We start from the raw sequence: 15,529 nt of genomic DNA, 5'->3' as shown, positions 1-15,529 counted from the left end.
GTCCTTCCTTCCCGCGCGGGGACGGACCGGCGTCCGCCCTTCGGGAGTGTTCGGGTTTGTTTTTTTTTTTTGGTGGTTTTTTTTTTTTCCCTGTGGTTTTTTTTTTTTTTTCTTTTGTTCCCCCCCTTCCTTCCTCCTTCTCCCCTTTTCTCTTCCCGCGGCCGCTGCGCGGTTTTTAGGCGGTTTGAGCGTTATTTCGGAAAGCAGCGCCCGTGCCGCGGACGCGTGGGAAAACCAACAAGTGGTTGGGGAGTCGGGCGGGGGTGGGGGGGGAATAAATACCCCGGGGGTGTCGGTTTAAACCCCAAACCAATCGCTCCCCGTGGGTTTCCCCACGCGGGATAAAGGAGCGGAGCGGGAAGCCCCAATCCCGCCCCCCCCCCGCACTCCAATTAACACCGCCCGGTAATTGCCAATTGCCGAGCCGTCCAGGTGCGGGAGCTTTGCTCCCCGCAGCGAAAAGCGGGGGGTCCCCCAGCTTCCCGACCCCCCCATCCCGTGGAGGGGAAGCGGCGGGGACCCCCGGACCGGTAGCGGGAGCCCGGCGGAACAGAGAAGCAGGGGGAAAAAAAAAACCCGGGCCAGTACGAGTTTAATTCAGTCGTGCGCGAGCCCGGCGGGCGCTACCAGAATACACATTTCCAGCCATAAATAAGCGTACAGAAACGATAAATTACTCGGATCCAAGTCCTTTACTCTCCCGGTAACATCAAGCGTTTGTTTCAATTACAACGAGCTATCCTGACTTTTTTTTTTTTTTTCCATATTTTTAAAATTTTTTTTCGTCTTTTTTTTTTTTTTCTCTTTTTTTTTCCCCAACCCGCCTCCCCTTTCCCCCCCCCCCTTTTTTTTTTTTTTTACAACGTTACAAGACTTTTGGTCCTGGGATTCAAAACTAGCAGGGGTTTCACACTGAAGGAGGGCTTCATTTTGTTTGCGTATTTCCCCCCCCCCGCCACTTCCACACAAAAAAATAGATATATTTATACCTCCTTGCGACGACGACAACGGAAAAAAAAAAGCAGCCCAACAGAAACCCCACACCCTCTCCCCATCCCTTCGCCCCCCTCCCTACCAAAATAACCCCCCAACAAGGGAATCGCAGCCCCCCCCGGGGTGGCTTTGGGCCGGGGCAGGGGGACACGCGGCTGCCGTTTCCCGAAAGGATGCAAACACCTTTGGGAAAAAAAAAAAATTTAAAAAAAAAAAAAAAGAGAGAGAGAAAGAGAGAGAGAGATGGATATGTACCGTGCTCGACAGCGTTCATAGTCCAGCGCTCCGCCGGGGGGCTGCGCGGGGGGCGTCCCCCTGCCCCGGCCAGGGGAGGATTGTCCCCTCGCCCCGTTTAGGAGGAGTTCATGATGGGCCGGGAATAGACGCCTTGGTAGTAAGAAGTCTCTCCGGCTAACGGGGAGGACTCCAAGCCGGTTTTGTTCGTTACGGGCCCCACGGCCAGGCTAGCGGGCATGGGCGAGGGGTAGCCCGAGTAGTGCATCACCTGCTCGTAGGCCTTCAGGTCCATTTTGTGGTGGTGGTGGTGGTGGTGGGGCGGGTGGTGGTGCTGCTGCTCGGAGGAGGACATCAGGTTGTTGATGGAGAAGGGGTGGTTGAAGGCGTAGTGGTGCTCGGGCTTGAGGTGGGCGTCGTGGGGCAGGCCGGCGTGCGGCGGGGCCAGGAGGTGCTGGGCCGGCGAGGCCGCCGCTTCCCCGGGGCTCAAACCCGGCGCGGCCTTCAGGTCGGCCAGCCCGCGCTTGTGGTCCTGGCACGGCGAGGCGCCGGCCGGCGACTCGGCGCCGGCCGAGCCCTCGGAGCCACCCGAGGAGCCGCCTTCCCCCAAGGGTTGGTTGGGGGGCTGCCCGGGCCCCTTCTTGCCCCCGCCGCCCGCCCCGCCGCCTCCCTCCTTGGCGGCCAGCTGCTTCTCGCACTTGAAGCGTTTCTGACGGCGCAGGTAGCAGCCGTTCTCGAACATGTTGCCCGAATCGGGGTGCAGGGTCCAGAAGGAGCCTTTGCCCGGTTTGTCCGGGGAGCGGGGCACCTTGAGGAAGCAGTCGTTGAAGGAGAGCGAGTGGCGGATGCTGTTCTGCCAGCGCTGCTGGTTCTGGCGGTAGAAGGGGAAGAGGTCCATGATCCACTGGTAGATCTCGCTCAGCGTCAGCATCTTGTTGGGCGACTGCTGGATGGCCATGGTGATGAGGGAGATGTAGGAGTAGGGGGGCTTGGCGTGCGTGTAGCTGCGCCGGTAGGTCTTGGGGTCCCGCGAGCGGTTGAGGTTGGACTGCCCGTAGATGGGGCTCATGGAGTTCATGTTGGCGTAGGGGGCTAGGGCGTTCATGGAGCTCGCTTGGCCCCCCATGGGGCTCATGCTGGGGCTGAGGTGGGCACCCATCCCCGCCACGCCGGCCGAGCCCATGCCGGCCATGGCCCCCGCGCCCGGGGACATGCCGGCCAGCGAGGGGCTGACGCCCGGGTTGGCGTAGGACATGTTCATGGAGGTGGCGGCCGTCATGTTGGCCGTAGTGCTCATGGCCGACATGGTCATGTAGGTGTTCATGCTGTTCATGCCCAGCCCCGCGTTCATGTTGCTCACCGAGGAGTAGCTCTGCGGGGGCAAGCCGGATAGAGGAGGGAGATTTATTTATTTTTAATTTTTTTTTTGGGGGGGGGGGTGTCGGATGGGGAGAAGGCAAGCGGGTCGCCCCGCTGGGGACCACGGTGAGAGGTGAGGGGGGGCGGACGGGGATACGCGGGGTGGGAAGGGTTAAATCCCGGGGCGGGGGCGAAGGGGGGGGCTGTTTTTCCCGTTCGAGAAAACCAAATCTCTATAAATATATATTAAAAAAAAAAAAAAAAGAAAAAAAAAGAGACGGGACGGCAGCAAGGCTCGGCGGACCGGCCGCGGAGAGGGGAGCTGGAGGGACATCCCACCCCGGGGGGGGGCGAAATACCGGGGGGTGAGAGTGGGGGGGGAGAGGAAAAAATAGGGACCCGCGCCCCGCAGTGCCCCCCCACCCGCGCTGCCCCCCGCAGCCAGCCCGGAGCCCCCCCGAGCCGCTGTCTGCTGCCCGAGTTCATTTTGTCCCGGGGCTGGCACGGCGGGGGGACCCCGGGACCGGGACTTGGGGGGGGGGGTGGGGGTTTGGGGCAGGGGGGGCGCGGCGGAGCCCCCGCTCCCGTCTCTTACCTCGGGCTCCCCGTAGTAGTTGCTCCAGTCGGTGTGCTCATGGCCTTCCATTTTCACCGCTCCCAGCATACTGGAAGCGGAGTGCATGGCAGTTTAAAATTTAACAGCCACAACAAGCGACGACAGAGAGCAACCCAAAAAAAAAAAAAAAAAAAAAAAAAAGGAAAAAAAAAAAAAAGAAAAAAAAAAGTCCCCAGCCCTCCCTCCTCTCCGTCGGAGCCTCTGGAGGAGGAGGAAGAGGAGGGAGGGAGGAAGGGGGGGGGGGAACGGAGCGGCTCTGGGGCTGGGGTTGGGTTGGGTTTTTTTTTTTGGCTTTTTTTTTTTTTTTTTTTTCTTTCCGCCGCTCCTTGGGTGGGTTTTCGCAGCGTTTGGCGGCGGAGAGAGTCGCCCGGAGGCGATGGAGGAGCCGGAGGAGGAGGAGGAGGAGGAGGAGGAGGAGGAGGAGGAGGAGGAGGAGGAAGAGAGGGGAGGAGGGAGGAAGAAGAGGAGGAGGAGGAGGAGGACAAGTGCTGCAGTGACGTGGGTGCCCGGGTGATATAGCACGGAGCGGCCGGGCGAGCCTCCAATCCCCAGGTCCTCGGCTGCCCATTTGAATAATCAGCTCACACCTAGGCGGGAGCGGCTCCTCCGCGGGCCCCCGCGCACCCGCCCGCGCCCCCGCCGCCCGCCGCGGTGGGCCCGCAGCCCCCCGGGACCCGCCCCCCCCCCATCCCCGCCTTTCCCCCGCACCCGGCTTCCTCCCGACTTTGCGGGAGACGGATTTCCATCCAGCATCCCCGACGGGATCCGTCCCCCCCGCAGCCCCGACGGGAGCCGTCCCCCCCCCCAGCATCCCCGACGGGATCCGTTTCCCCCACGCAGCCCCCACGGGAGGTGTTTCCCCCCCACTCCAGCCCAGCCCCACGCACCTTCCCCCCCCCCCACCGCGGCTGAAGGACCTGCGACGGCTCCGTCACCAAAACAACCGGGGAGGGGGGCGGGGGAAGGGGTAGGGGCCGGGCGGAGCGGGGAAGGGGCTGACGAGGCCCCCCCGGCGCCGGGCTGGGCGGGGCGGGGGTCCCAGTGGGCGCCGTCGGGACAGCACCGCCGCTCCCGCTGCCGAAATGCGCCAGTACCCTCGGGGGTGGGCGGGGGGGGGGGGAGGTGAGGAGAAGGACGGACGGACGGACGGATGTGCGACAAAAAAAAAATCACCCGTCTTGCCTGTTCCGTGGCTCCCACCTTCAAAAAAATCCTCAGAAACTGCTGGCTTTATTTTTTTTATTATTATTATTTTATTCTATGCTATTTTATTTTATTTCATTTTGTTCCTTTCTATTTTATTCTATTTTAATTTTTATATTTTATTTTCTTCTATTTTATTCTATTCTATCTTACTTTATTCTATTCTATTTTATTTTATTCTATTCTATTTTATTCTATTCTATTCCTTTTATTTATTTATTTATCGCTCCCGAGAGGGGGGAAACCATCGACCTTGGACAGGCTGGCGAGAGTTTTTGAATGTTCCCCTCAACTCCTCCCCGGGAGGAGCCCTACACCCCCCGCCAGGCTCCTCTCCCGGGGCTCCGGCACCCCTTGCCAAAAAAAAACAAAACAAAACAAAACAAAACCTTAAAAAACCCCAAAACCAAAAAACCCAACCCCACCGCCACCTTCCGGAGGGCACGCACCTATGGCGACGGCCCCGGCGACAGCCCGCCTCCCTCCCCCACCTCTCTGGGGGGGATTTTGGGGGTGGGAGCCGAGGGGAGCGCACCCCCAAAAGCGAGGGCAGGGCCCCCTCCCGCGGGCCGGCCGCTTAAAAGCAGTGGCGGGGCGCCCCCTGTCGCCTGCTGTCCCCGGGTCCGCGGGGTGTGGGGGGGGACACGGACACACCCCGGGGGACCCCCGTGCGGATCCTGCACCCTCCCCGGGGCGGGGGTCTCCCTCCCGGTGGCCCAGGCACGCTGTAAGAGGGGAGGGGGGCTTTGCACCCCCCGACGCCCCAAAATCACCCGTCGGGGTGAAGGGGGGTCCCGGGCTGGGCGCACCCCACAGAGCCCGAGGCCAGGCCCTCGCGGGGCGCTTCTCTCCTCTGGGGAAACACCCGAAAGGCTGGGGAAGGCAGAATTTGGGGACAATTCACTAAAATCAGCGATGGGGCAGCTGGGCGGGCCAGCGGGGCCGAGACCCGTCCCGCTCCGCTCCCGCCCGCGGCCACATTCAAACGCACCATTAAAAAAATATCTCCAAAATATCCAGGATGATAAAAATTGAAAATTTTCCGCAGTGGCTCGTTTGAACACACCCGGCTGGGTTCCTGAGAAACACACCGGCCATTTAAAAATATTTCTGCTCTTTAATATTTAACCGATATTTATTTTAAATTTAAATTTTAAATCGCGTTCTTCTTAGCCTTAGGAGTCGCGACTTGAGGAGCCCGCTCTCCCTTCCCAGGGCACGAAGCTTCGCCGGGGGTCGGGACGCTTTTTGGTGATGCCAGCCGGAGCATCCCGCTCCCGCTTCCTTCGTCTATGGAGCAGGGCGGTGGCTGGGATCCTTCGGAGCGGTGGCTGGTGGCCGGGCTTCGGCGGCAAGTGTGCAATGAGCAGGTCACCGCAGCTGGAGGCCGAGCGGCGATGAACCGCGTGCCCTGAGGTGGGAGAGGGTGAAGGCGCGGCGCTGGCGTTCGCCACCCGCGCCACCTAACCAGGGTTGTTGCTGTCGGGATTGATCCAGGCCTTTCCCTGAGAAGCTGTGAAAACGACATCGGATTGGTGCAGAGAGGTCCTGGAGGAAGAGGTGGGAGTGGTGGGCTTTGAGCCATGGAGAGGGACGGGAGAAGGTGGAGCTGGGGCAGGGGAGCCATTGTCACCCTGCTGCCTCGCGCCGTCGGTTTGCGCCTTTGGGATCACTGGAAGGAGCCATATAAGGTCAGGAGAGTTGGGACCGTCTCCAGGAGCTTCCAGTCAAAGAAGAAGAACAGACAACTGGAGGATGACGATGGTGGTGATGGTGCTGCTGATGATGGTGGTGATGGCGATAATACTGATGGTGGTGATGGCACTGATGATGATGGTGGTGATGGCACTGAAGGCACTGACAATGATGGTGGTGATGGTGGTGATGGCGATGATGATGACGGTGGTGATGGCACTGATGATGATGGTGGTGATGGCACTGATGGCACTGATGATGGTGGTGATGATGGCAATGATGATGATGATGATGGTGATGGCGCTGATGATGGTTCACATTTCTGAACCGGGGAAGTACACTGGAGAGGGGTTGAGCACCTTCCCCCAAGCTCTCTGGGTAGTCACATGGCAAAGCCAGCAAGAGCCCGGCTCTCTGGCGCAGCCTGATCCCAAGGTCAGGTCCAGCATAGGCTGGGTACGGCGCGCCCAGCTCCCATTCCCCAGGACACCCCCGGAATCCCTGTGATTTCTACGGGGCCTGTCAGGAAGCGATATCCTTCGCCCATCCAAGGATTCAGCCAGGAACCATTGAAACCAGTGACATTCCATGGTGGGGAGGGTCTGTCCCCGACCCACGCCGTCACCTACGCCCCAAACCTGGCTGTCATCAGCTGCGGCGCCGCCGGGGAATTGCCACAATTACACCATGCAATATTGACTCAACTATTTGAAGAACTCTACGGCCAAGTCTCTCCTAATTAGAGTCAACCTTTAATGGGGCTTCTTAATTCACAAAAATATTTTCCAAGGCTTTAACAAGTCTAACGAAGGAAGAGTGAGGAGTATGCAAAATTTTTTGCCGTTTTATTACCCAATCAAGAGCCTGAGGATGTCTATCTTTATAATACCGGAACGATATCCCATCGTAGACAACCATCGCAGACATCCACAAGCGTACGCAAGGATCTGGCCGGTTGGGACGTGGCCGGCATGGCTATTTTTGGTGTATCCAGTCCTCCAGGTGCTATTTTAACGTTCCTCCCCACTCTGTAATTATTCAATGTGCCAGTGAAGGTAACGAGTCGCTGGAATCGGTGGTTGGCACCACAGAGGAAAATAAAACCCTGGATGGCGCGCCTGAAGAATGCAGCGAGGGAGGGGGAATAAAGCCCCGTTATTGTCCCACATGGAGATGGAGGAGCTCCTCGCCGCTCACCAGGACGCTCGCCGAGTGCTGGTACCAGTAGCGATGGGGACGACCGGCTCCGGAGAGGCAACTGGGAAACCTGAGGGAATTTGCTAACGGTCTCCCGGACGCAACCATGGCCCAACGTAGGGCACCCGGCACTGGAGCTGGTGCGGTGGGCACTGCTAGGACGTGGCCATGGGCAGAAGCCCCCTCTGAGGAGCCCGCCGGCGAAAACGGTGCCTTCTGGAAAGGTGCGGAGGCAAAACCAACAGAGTGGTTGTTTACTGTGGCCCGCGTGACGCCCTGGCGCCGGTTTTCTCCGCGAGCGCGTTTCGCTGGGTAAACAAGATGCGCAGGCATCTGCAACGACGGCCGGGTCTGAAAAACCCCGAGCTGATGGATTCATCCCGGTGCTGCCCCCACGTCCACGCGGCTGAGGGAGAAGGTGCCCGGTGATGCTGATTTTAGGGGTCAAAAAAGGAAGGAGGGAAGGAAAGTCTTCCTCACCGCCCAGGAACGTCCCACCATGGACGTTTTCGTTCCCGAAGGCCCAGGCGGGCAGGGGAAGCTCTACCTGGCCGACCAAAGAATTCAGGTTTTGGTTCCATTCAGGGGAAATATTTTTTTATGTTTAATTATCAGTTTCCGAAAACTGAAAGGTCTTTGGTTTTACAATGAGAAAACAAACAGAAAAAAATGGAATATGGAGACTCCTCCCTGAAACCTCTGCTTTCAAAACTCCCTGTTATTTCCCAACAAAACCCCTTTTCTGCTGGAAACCTTCCCCGTCGGGCCCAGCCCGGAGTGGGATCGAGCAGCCCCATGGCCCCGACCCGACGCGTCGCCCCCACCACCTTAAACTGGGGACCCGGTTACGGATGGCCGAACGCAAATCCAGGCGACGCGATGGGCCGAGCCGGCGGCTGAGCCATCCCCAGTCCATCCCGGGGCTCGCCACGCTCATCCGCCGCGGGGACGCGGCCGGCGAACGGGGGCACGGGGACGGGAGGCCGCTTGCCGGGGAGATCAATCCCCGACGGCTTCGCCGAGGACGCTGACGGACATTTATAGCCCTCTGAGTCACTGCCGGCCGTGTTTAAACCGGTGGTACCCGGCCAAGACCTTTAAAAGAGCTCCATTTATACCCAGAGGCTCCTCTCGCGCGCGGCGGGTATAAATAGCCGGGCGAACCGCTCGACGGCTCCTCCGAGCTCGGGGACCGAGGTGCTTTTTGCTCCTTGTCACCCCCGCCCCGTCCCACCACGGCTGCTGGGGGGTGCGGGGGGACCCCATCTCCACCTGTGCCCCATCCGGAGCGGGCGTTTCGTGGGAACAAGGTGTCCCCGGCAGAGCCGCCGGCGAAACAGCCGGCGCGGTGATTTCTGCTCCGAAAAAAAAAAAAAACAACAAACCACAAGGAGCTCGCTCGGGGACTGGGAGCCCTGTTAGCTCCCCCGCTAGCAGCCAGCTCGCCACCGCCCCATAAATCCACCCGGGGTCGGCGGCGAAGCCCGTTCCCGCGACGGCGGCGCGTCCCGGGCAGCGGGCCGCTCGATAAAGCGTGTTTCCATTCTGCAGCCGGGATGGAAAAGCAGCTCCCGCTCTCTCCAAACATTTCTCCCCCTCTCGCTCTGATTTTTTTTTAATTTTTTTTTTTTCAGAGGAAACATTGCCCAAATCAACACACGGCCGGGGAATGATTTTACGCGGGTCGGACAGCACTTTCTGCTGGAAAAAAACCCCTTCCAATCAGCGGCATTCACAGCCTGGGTTTATTTTTCACGGGTTTCTGAGTACGTTTTGTTTCGGTGCCAGAGTAAAGACCCGGAGGTACATATTTCAGCCCAACCCGTAACGCCATCACCGTCGCCGGCTTTCAGCGAGGCGAGGGCTTTGACCTACATTCGCAGCCCGGGGAAAGGAGCCGGGACATCCCTCGACGTCGCCGTCCCGCTTGGCGACGCGCGGCGTCCCGCTTCCCCTCCTCTCCTCCCCGGGACGCAATGCCGGGCATCCCTGGGCAGAGGGGAAGCCCCCCGCCCCTAGCAGCCGCTAACGCCCCGCTTTGGAGGGGGACGGCCCGGGTGGAACAAATTTAACCAGAGCTTTTTAAAGCTCTCCCACCTTCGCCTCCTCTCTTCCTCCGGGTAGGTGTCCCGGCGGCGGCAGAACAAGACGGCTACAGAGGGCTGCTGGAAGCCGGCGGCGCGAAATACACTGGGAGGCCTTTTTTTTCTTCTTTTTTTTTTTTTTTTTTCTCGCTCGGAAAATATTTCCTCGCCCGCAGGCTGCGGTGACAGCAAACATTCCTGCCGGGGCTGGCGCGGGGAGGCATCGCCCGGCGGCGTGGCCGGCTCGTTGCCCCTCGGCCCTTCGCCGGGGTGCGGCAGCACCCGAAGGCTCGCCGTCGCCCGCTGCCCGGCCCGGGGGCGCGGGGACCCAAAGGACAAAGGTTTTTTGTGCTGATGTTTTTTTTGGGTTTTTTTTTTTGCTTTTCTCAATGGGGAGACGCGAGCGGTTTGTGCGTACCCGCGGCGCGCGGGGCAGACCCTGGGTGTGAGGAGCTGACGGGTCGCGCGCCGGGGAAAAAGAGAGGCTTGTATTAAAAAAAAAAAAAAAAAAAAAAAAAAGACCGAATCCGTAGCTGTCGGCGAGCAAAACCAGCCCGTCAGAGTCAGGGCTGCGGCTGTAAATCAACACTGCCACTGCTATTTCCATCCGCCGCTCCTTCGGGGCGGAGGCGGCTGGCCCCCTCGCCTCGCCCCGGGTGTGCGCCGGGGAGATTTCGGCAGCACGTGGCACGCACGTGGGCCGGCGAGCAGGCGGCTTCCTCGCCGGGTCCGGTAGCGTTGGCGGGTGACGCCAGCCCTGCAGAGGCGAAGCTGTGGGTCAGGACCTCAGGGTTGGTCCGGGAGGCACCTGAGCATCACCTGAGCATCACCAAGTTCTTCTTAAGGGGTTTGTTTGTTTGGGTTTTTTTTTTTTTCATGAATAAGTGAATGGTTATAGCTTGGAAAAGAGATAGCTCAAAAATTTTTTTAAAAATCTGAGGCATTCGTGGGTGTTTTCCTCTGTATGATCGCAGAGACATAGCAGCAGGAAGGAGAAACTGCTGGACCACCTCTCCCATTTTTTGGGAGGGAGCCAGCCCCACCAAGTGATGCCGGCGATGGCTCAGGGCTGCATTGCTTGTTTCCCCTTCTCTTCCCCAGCAAGGGACACCCATTCCCTGGGGACATCACCCACCCCATCCCACCCAGCCCTCATCCCGGCTGCGGAGCCACGGCCCCGCTTATCTCCGGCAGCAGCCTCCCCGTCTCCATCCCCCTGGCCGCCGTGGCCGGTCCCATCACCCGACTGATTCAATCTTTGGGTGGGAGATTGAATCTCCTCGGGGTCTCCAGCCGAGAGTCAAATCCACTCTCGCGGGGACGTGGGACCACTACACGCCTCGTCAGCCCCGCTGCAGACCCATACCTCCTCGTCCGGCCGGCGCTTCCCAAACGAAGGGCAGGGATGACGGTTTATACGCCGAGCCCTACATTTTGGGCGTGTTTTGGTGGGCCAGAGCAGGAGGGACGGGTGTCTGGGCTTGCCACGCGTGTGTTTTTGTACCAAAAGATGCCCCAGAGAACGTGATTGTTCCTTAATCAGAAAAAAAAAAAAAAAGGCAGTGATGAGGGAGCTAGAAAAAAGCTGAAAAAGATGAAAAAAGAAAGAAATAGGTGTGGTTTTTCCTTAACTGTCGTAACTGGGGTCTCTCGCTCTTGTGCCTGCGTGGGGAAGGGAAAGGAGAGCGCCCAGGGACCCTCCCGGGTCAGACCCCTTCCCACCAGTACCGCTGAGGGCTGGCTGTACCGGTCCCAGCGGGGCTCTCGCCCTGCCTGCCCTCACCGGCAGGGTCCGCAGAGCTGGCCCTTGGAGGTGTCCCCTTCCCGGGCCACGACGGCGGCCACCAAATCCGACGGAACCGACCCAACCCGCCCTGCCCGCCGAGGGTCCCCGAGCACCGCCACTTTCACCGCAGCCCACAACTTTCACTGTCCCCCTCCCCGCTACTTCCATCACAAAGGACCCCCTTCGGGGACCGCTTTCCCAGACCCCCCTCTGGGACGGCTTTCCCAATCCGCAGCGGAGCATCCCTGCGCGTCCCCCTCCCCGCCACGGACCCGGTGGGTTTCGCGTCCTGAAAAGCCGTGGTTCTCACATTAACACCTCATCAGCTCCCCTGGGGACCCCGGCAAACACAACCCGGACCCCCGCCCCCCCAACAAGGAAATACCCCGGGCCTTGTGATGCACAGCCCCCCAGGGTGGGAGGAAGAGGAGGAGGAGGATGCGGAGGATGCTTCCTGGGGGCACAGCTGCGTCCGAGCCCATCTGGGGTGGGCAAACAGCACCTGGGAGGGCAGGGATGCCAGGATGTGGATTCAGGAAGGGCCCCCGCACCCCGCTGCTCCCCGAGCCCCCCGCCCATAGAGATGCTAATGGTTCTCCTCGTTATCCCCCACCCCCCCCGCTGCAGAATGGGGGGATTAGGCCCAAGGGAGGGGGGCTTCGCCCCTGCCACACACCCCACGGCCTCGGGAGGAAGGCTCCCCGCTGCTGGTGACGGCGGGACGACGCGCACAGAGGATTTATTCTCCAGTGGCCGTGAAAAAGGCATTGGGGTGCTGGGGAAGCCCCCACCCCGGTCCCCACACCAAGCTCCCTTGGATGAGCTCGGTGCTCATCCCATCCCCGGGACACAGTGACGACCGCCATCGCTCGCCCGGTACCGGCGAAAAGGAGCTCTCTCCTTACAAACACGCCGAGGCCGGCTGGCAATCTGGACTTATCGAGGAGGAGAGATGGCCGGCTCAGGAAGGGGAAAATAAACAAATTTGGGAGCAAAGCGACTGAGCAATCCCCCGCTTATCTCCGCGTCACGAGTCCCGCTTCGCCGGCTGCCGGCCGATAACATCGCTGAGGCGATACGAGGCGCGCGGCTCTCCGCAGCGCTTTTAGCTGAGTGATGCAATCAGAAACAATCCCAAACCCGGCAGATAAAAACCTTTTCTCGTCCCTCAGACGGCTGAAATCGGCTCCTGCTGCCAGCGCTCCACGCTGGCGTTTCGCCGGAGCCGGGGAGTGGGGCTCAGAGATGATTCGGGACGGGACGCAAGCATCGCTCCAAGCTCACGGCCGCCCCACGCTATCTCCCAAATCAAGGCGCTGACCTCGTCAGAGGGCCTCTTCCGCCAGGACAAGGCTGTCGAGCCTGCGCGCCATCCCTCCTGCAGATGTGGCCGCCGCCGGTCACGGCCCTGTCCCCACCATCACCGCCCAGGGGTCTGTCCCTCCGTGGTCCCAAAACGCGGAGGACGACGCGGGACGGGGCATCCCGGCGCGCAGCCCCCGGCAGCGGCGCCCAAGGCGTCGGCGGGCGAGAGCTCCCAGCGGCCTTGTTTGACTGAAATAATTTTATTTGAGTACCATGCGCTGTTTCAACAGTTTTAAGGTGCATGGGGTTATTTAAGACGGATTCAGTTTTAATTTAATCAGTTTAATGGGATTTCGCGTTTTTAGATATAGCACCTCCAAATTGTCTGATTAACTTTTCAGAATCAATACGCTTAACAGCAAAGCATACAATTACCCCGGCAAATGATCTCCTCGGCGGCTTCCATGCAGGCACCCTCGCCCGGCTTCGGTCGCCCGACCGCCGGGATCCGCTCCCGTCCCCCCCCCCCCCCCGATTTTTAGGGGCAGGCGCGGCCTCCGCCTCCCGATTCATTCCGCCGGCCTCCCTTGCTTTTGTCAAGCCGCGTAATTTTTCAACTTAACATACTTGAAAAATTCTTTTTAGAAATGTCAAGGTGACTGGCGTATTAAAAACCGAGCCAGAGCAAACAGGGATGACATTATTTTAATTCTTGCCGTGCCAGGTCATCTCCTCTGTAATAACACGGCTCAGACGCCAGCCTCCCGCCCCGCACAGCATCCCTCCCAGCACCTTCTCCCCTTGTTTTTATTTGTTCATCTGCCAGACAAGAGGCAAGGGGGAGAAAGAAAAGCCGCCGCTGCCGTGGAAACCCCTTTTGCTGGGGTTTAGGAGATTTGTTTCCCCAAACCCCGCTGAAATTTCACAGGATTTGGGCAAACTCGAGCTGCCTTGAAATCCCTGACCTATCACAAGTAAAACCCCCCGTGTTTTCTTTTCGTATCCGGGTGATTTTCTCCGGGGAAGCGTTCCGAATTTACACGGTGGGCTTTTCCCCGGCAGAATGAGCCACGTCTGCCTTCTGCAGCACAGGTGGACAAGGCTCTGCGCTCCGACGGGCTCGAAGGGACCGAAAAAGAAAAAAAAAAACAAATAATTTGCTAATTTTGAGCCCCCTGGCAGAGGATGCTGTGAGGGGACAGCGGGAGGGCAGGCGCCCCCGGACCGCAGCATCCCCTGCTTCGGAGACGCCGGATGCGGTGGGAAAATGCCGGATGCCAAACAGGGAGGAGAGGGCACCTTCCCTGCCTTCCCGAGGGATGCAGGGATGCTGCCGAGGAGCGCCCGGTAGCATCCGCCGCCGCCGCCGCAGCCGTAGGCTTGAGCAAACAGCCGCTGCACCTTCGGGCCTCTTGCTGCTGGCCCAGCTGCCAGACCTCGCTCCGACGCCAGGCAGGAAAAAACATTTCCTCAGGTAGGGCATTAACCGCGCCATTGAAGCAGGGAGCGATTTTTTTTTTTTTTCCCCCTCCAGCTGTGCACACAGTAAGCGAAGCCCGCCAGCCCGCCGGCGCCCGGCTCATGCTTCGATGCTAAACCCACGCCACACTGGCTTTCGGCGCGTTCCCAGGCTTCCCACGCCGCCGACGCGCTGGCATCCCACCCCGGCTTCACGGGAAAGCGAGGGGGAATCGCCCTCTCTGGCCCAATTTGTGTCGCCTTGACCAGTACGGATGGTTTTTCCCCAACCCGCTCTCCTCGCCACCGCGGCGGGTGGGCAGGAGGCAGAGCCGGGTATGGAAAAGCCAGGCTTAAGGGCAGCGTGTACGCCGCTCGGAGAGAATCGCTCGCGAAAAAAAAAAACAAACCTGCTAAAACAGTGGCCAGCTTGAAATTAGACAATTAGAAAAATGAGAAAATTAGAAGCGGCGCCCAGCATCACGTGGGGGCCAAGCGCAGGGGGCAATAAACACGCTGCTGCGAGGGAATTAAAAAAAAAAAAAAATTATATTTTTTTTTTCCAGTGTTTGTCTGAGCAAACAGAAGCTATTTGCAAATGGTTTTTGAGGTGGTAGCGGCCTTCCTCCGCGAGTGCCAGAGGCTCGGGAAAGCGCAGGGGGGTGTTTCCTCAGCCAGAGCAAACAGGGAGACCCGCAGCCGGCCCGTGGGCCGGGCACCCCGGGCTCTCCTCGCCTCGGCAGGTGGGGAGGGATCGGCGAGGGGTGAGCCCATGGGAAAATTAAAAAAAAAAAAAAAAGTTAAAAAATAAGGGGGAAAAAAAAAAAGAAGGATCATGCAAAAAAAGAAGGGGAAAAAAAAAAAAAAATCATGCGTAAAAAGAAGAAGGAAAAAAAAGGATGATGGAAAAATGGGGAAGAAAAAAAGGCAGCAGAGGTGGGTGGCAGCCCTGCAGCCCAGCTTCCCGTCACGGGCACAGGAGACCCCCGAGCCATGGCCATTTCTGGGGTTTGAGCCCATCCCCGTGGCCAGCGGCCGCCGTCCCGCCACGGGCACGGCCGAACGCTTTCCGGCTCTCCGGTTTCCTCCGGCCGGAGCGCGCCTGGCGAGGGGAGCAGCTCCAGGCTTTGCTATTTCTGGGCTCTATTCATCCCCAGGCGGGTTTCGGCAGTGCCCTGCCGTGTAAAAGTCGCCTGCTTCTCCGTCTCGGCGGCCAGGAAACCTCAGCCGGCTGGAGGAGAGCGTCGGAAACGGCCAAAGCTCTCCAAAATAAGGTGCAGCGAAATTAATGTGGTGCAAGCGGCCGGGCGAAGTGATGTCACCCCGGCCTCGCTGCGAGCGGTTTTGGGGTGGCAGAGGCGGGGGGGGGGGATAAATGCATCCCTCTGTCCTGGCTTCGTACTCCTCCTCCCAGAAACGGGGCTGGGCTGGAGGAAAAGGTGCGCGCGGCGAAAAGCCGCAGGCCGGGGCGGAAAACGCAGGCGCCCGGGGGGAAAATTTGGGGAGTGTTAAGGGAGGGGTGAACTACAAATATAACGGCGTGGAGAAAAGCACCATTTGGCCCAAATATTGAGGGCGCCGCAGCCTCCGAGCGCCCGT

At 59.5% G+C, this 15,529-nt stretch overlaps 1 protein-coding gene across 1 annotated transcript; it reads right to left on the bottom strand.

Annotated features, from left to right (window-relative positions):
- Nucleotides 1-1,149: 1,149 nt before the first annotated feature.
- Nucleotides 1,150-3,309, bottom strand: FOXA2 (forkhead box A2). The gene is made up of 2 exons (XM_086744892.1): nucleotides 3,182-3,309; nucleotides 1,150-2,599 (listed from the first exon to the last, which is right to left on the bottom strand). Exons 1-2 carry the CDS (start codon nucleotides 3,266-3,268, stop codon nucleotides 1,346-1,348), a joined length of 1,341 nt encoding a protein of 446 aa, XP_086601018.1. The 5' UTR covers nucleotides 3,269-3,309; the 3' UTR covers nucleotides 1,150-1,345.
- Nucleotides 3,310-15,529: the final 12,220 nt, after the last annotated feature.

Source organism: Chlamydotis macqueenii, chromosome 3, assembly GCF_036417535.1.
Source record: "Chlamydotis macqueenii isolate bChlMac1 chromosome 3, bChlMac1.mat, whole genome shotgun sequence".
Classification (NCBI taxonomy): domain Eukaryota; kingdom Metazoa; phylum Chordata; class Aves; order Otidiformes; family Otididae; genus Chlamydotis; species Chlamydotis macqueenii.
The sequence above is the reverse complement of the archived record's forward strand: the minus strand, read 5'-3'. Positions and strand labels throughout refer to the sequence as shown.

Excerpts from the sequence above, each read along its gene's own strand:
- FOXA2 (XM_086744892.1), bottom strand. The coding sequence starts at position 3,268 with ATGCACTCCGCTTCCAGTATGCTGGGAGCGGTGAAAATGGAAGGCCAT. Across the intron at positions 2,600-3,181 it reads ACTACTACGGGGAGCCCGAG|AGCTACTCCTCGGTGAGCAA; the intron begins GTAAGAGACGGG and ends TTGCCCCCGCAG.